The sequence below is a fragment of the Octodon degus genome, unplaced genomic scaffold, assembly GCF_000260255.1.
Source record: "Octodon degus isolate 3935 unplaced genomic scaffold, OctDeg1.0 scaffold00017, whole genome shotgun sequence".
NCBI classification, from domain to species: Eukaryota; Metazoa; Chordata; class Mammalia; order Rodentia; family Octodontidae; genus Octodon; species Octodon degus.
In genome coordinates this window covers 5712794-5715316 of record NW_004524593.1, presented here as the reverse complement: position 1 = coordinate 5715316, position 2523 = coordinate 5712794, and the positions used below count along the sequence as shown (strand labels likewise).

The 2523-nt window shown below is 35.3% G+C and overlaps 1 protein-coding gene across 3 annotated transcripts in view; it reads right to left on the bottom strand.

Annotated features, from left to right (window-relative positions):
* Nucleotides 1-2523, bottom strand: part of Vamp4 (vesicle associated membrane protein 4) — a 41613-nt gene that overhangs the window by 5792 nt on the left and 33298 nt on the right. For all 3 annotated transcript variants that reach the window (XM_004626806.2, XM_004626807.2, XM_023710303.1), the window contains exons 5-6: nt 2132-2232; nt 740-819 (exon numbers count right to left, since the gene is read on the bottom strand). In XM_004626806.2, the coding sequence (XP_004626863.1) occupies nt 740-819; nt 2132-2232 (181 nt within the window). The remainder of the gene's footprint in view (nt 1-739; nt 820-2131; nt 2233-2523) is intronic.

Below are 2523 nucleotides of genomic sequence, written 5' to 3'. Positions count from 1 at the left end.
ATATATAATTTTTTCTCTCTCTTTTTGGAAGTCCTAAAGATTGAACGTAGAACCTTTGCACTGAGCTATATTCTCAGACCTTTTCTACATTTTATTTTGAGTCGGGGTCTTACTAAGTCACTAAGTTGCTTGGGCTGGGCTCAAACTTGCAATCCTCAGCCTCCCAGACTATTGAGATTACAGGTGTGTGTCACCATGCATGGCTAGCTGCACTTTATTTATGAAGTAAATTCATTTCACAAAATGTTTGGCAGAAATATATTAGTGTCCAGTGATTCCATTCTTTCCTTGTTAAAAAGTTATTTCTTATTGCTCTGGAATAATGGGATTTTTTTCTCCCTTGATCCCACTTGGAAGAAGAGATTTATTTTTTCCCTCTCAACATAAAAACATATTTTTCTGTAGCTCCCATTTCATTTAAAAAAATCACTCTATAATGACATAGGATGCTCCAAAAGTACTAAAATAAGTTATAAAAATGTGTATTTGTTATAATAAGTCCAGAAGCAAATAATAATAGAATGTGAACTACTTTTTTAAAGTGATCTATGGAAATATGCTTTGAGGCTTGCTAGATTATTCTAAGTTTTTCTTTTTAATTGTTCCAGGTTCAGAAGGGATAACAAGACAGTGACAGTCCCCACCCTTGCAAGACTTATGTTTTCAGGCCCGTGCTGCCTCATGTCTATAACACAACTTGAGATGCTAACCAATCTGTGCAGTGTCTTGATTTACTTACTTTGCATCCCCGCCACCACATTTGCCTTCGTAGTTGTTTGGATCTGTTGCTAAAAGCAGTTGCATTATCCGATAAGCTTTCTATATCACATAGAGGATGGAGAGAAGGATTAAACGACATAACAGGATTCTTTTATCTAGTCACACAAAGACAAGAAAATATTAATTTCCACTTCTGAAAATTTGTTTCCTTTTAAGCATGAATGCAACATACTTCTTTTCCTCCACCCACAAATTCTACCGTTCTACACTGTAGAAAAGACAAAACCAATATAAAAAGCAAAATATAGCTACAGGTCAGTTTGGTCAATCTACTTTTACTGTAAGATTAGGACATCCTCTCCATGTTCTCAATTCCTAAATGAATTATGGCAAGAAAATAGTAAAAAATATGAACACTACATGGGGCTGGAGAGATACCTCAGTGCCACAGTACCTGCCTGGCAAGTGCAAGGTCTTGAGTTCAATCCCCAGTAATAACAAAAACAAACAAAAACCCACAAAACAACAACAAAATTATGAACACTACATGGAAACAGATAGGTATTTTGCAAATGGTAAGGAGACCGAGGCAGAAGAGGGGAAGTCACATAAAAAGAATTAAGGTGTGTTATATACATGTATAAACACCTCATGATTAATGTAACCATTATATACTACAAACATGTATCAATAAAAATGTTTAAAAGACAATAACATACAAACAGCAGGGGCTGGGCATAGTGCTCAGTGGTGGAGTACAAGCTTTCCGTGTGTGTAGGGGCCCTGGGCTCAATCCCCAGCACCAGGAAAAAAACAAATAACTAATTGGCATATTTCTAGAAAAAATCATATATGAAGAAAGTAAAATTTTTAGAAACTCAGAGCAATTGCCTATTTAAGGAAAAACAGTAAGTTTTTTGGTCAAGTAAGTCTGTCAAGAATTAATCAGGTATTCAGCCATACCCAAACAGTACAAGTGACCAACACAAGCCAGGAAGTTTAGGGGCACCAAGACTAACATCTGTCAGTAAAGAAAAGCTACTAAAATTACCAGAGAAAGCATGAATTATCAGTCAGCCAGCATCATTCACTCCACATGTGAGTGCCTACACTGCACCAGGAACTGATACAGGGATGAAACTAACATTTGCCCCTGAAGAAAGGTTACTAAGTTACTAGAGAATGCACAGATTAAAAATTCTCCATTGTCAATTGAGCAATAAAGAATATAACAATAGTACAGTTCAAAGTAAAGGGAGCTAAAATTAAACCATAAAAACCATAATCTCAAGAATCAAATGCTAACTTCCTAAGCCAATATTCCTAAACATTGGCGACAGAAGTGGAAGATGATGTAAATTAAATTAGCAAAACATAGATTAATATGAAGAAATCAGTAAAGGAGACGTACCTGACTTGTCCTGCAGTTCGTCTAGTCTCTCCCCTCTTTCAATTACTTTTGTGATATTTTCTTGCATGACATCAATAACCTCATCCACCTGATTCTGAACACTAGTTTAAAAAAAAGATAAAATCACTCTTAAAATATTTACAATTTTTGAAACTTTTATTAGACATGACAGCATAAAATGCTGAATTAGTTTATTTTTAAACTATAAAATGTAAATAAGTAACATTCTTCCAGTTGTGAGTGGAAGAATAATTAATAATTATTGAGTGCTCAGGTAATTAAAGACAACAGACATCAGGGACATAGCTTAGCAGCATAGGTGCCTGCTTGGCAAGCGCAATGTCCTGCGTTTGATCCCTGGTACTGAGAGGAAAAAAAAAATAGTAATAACA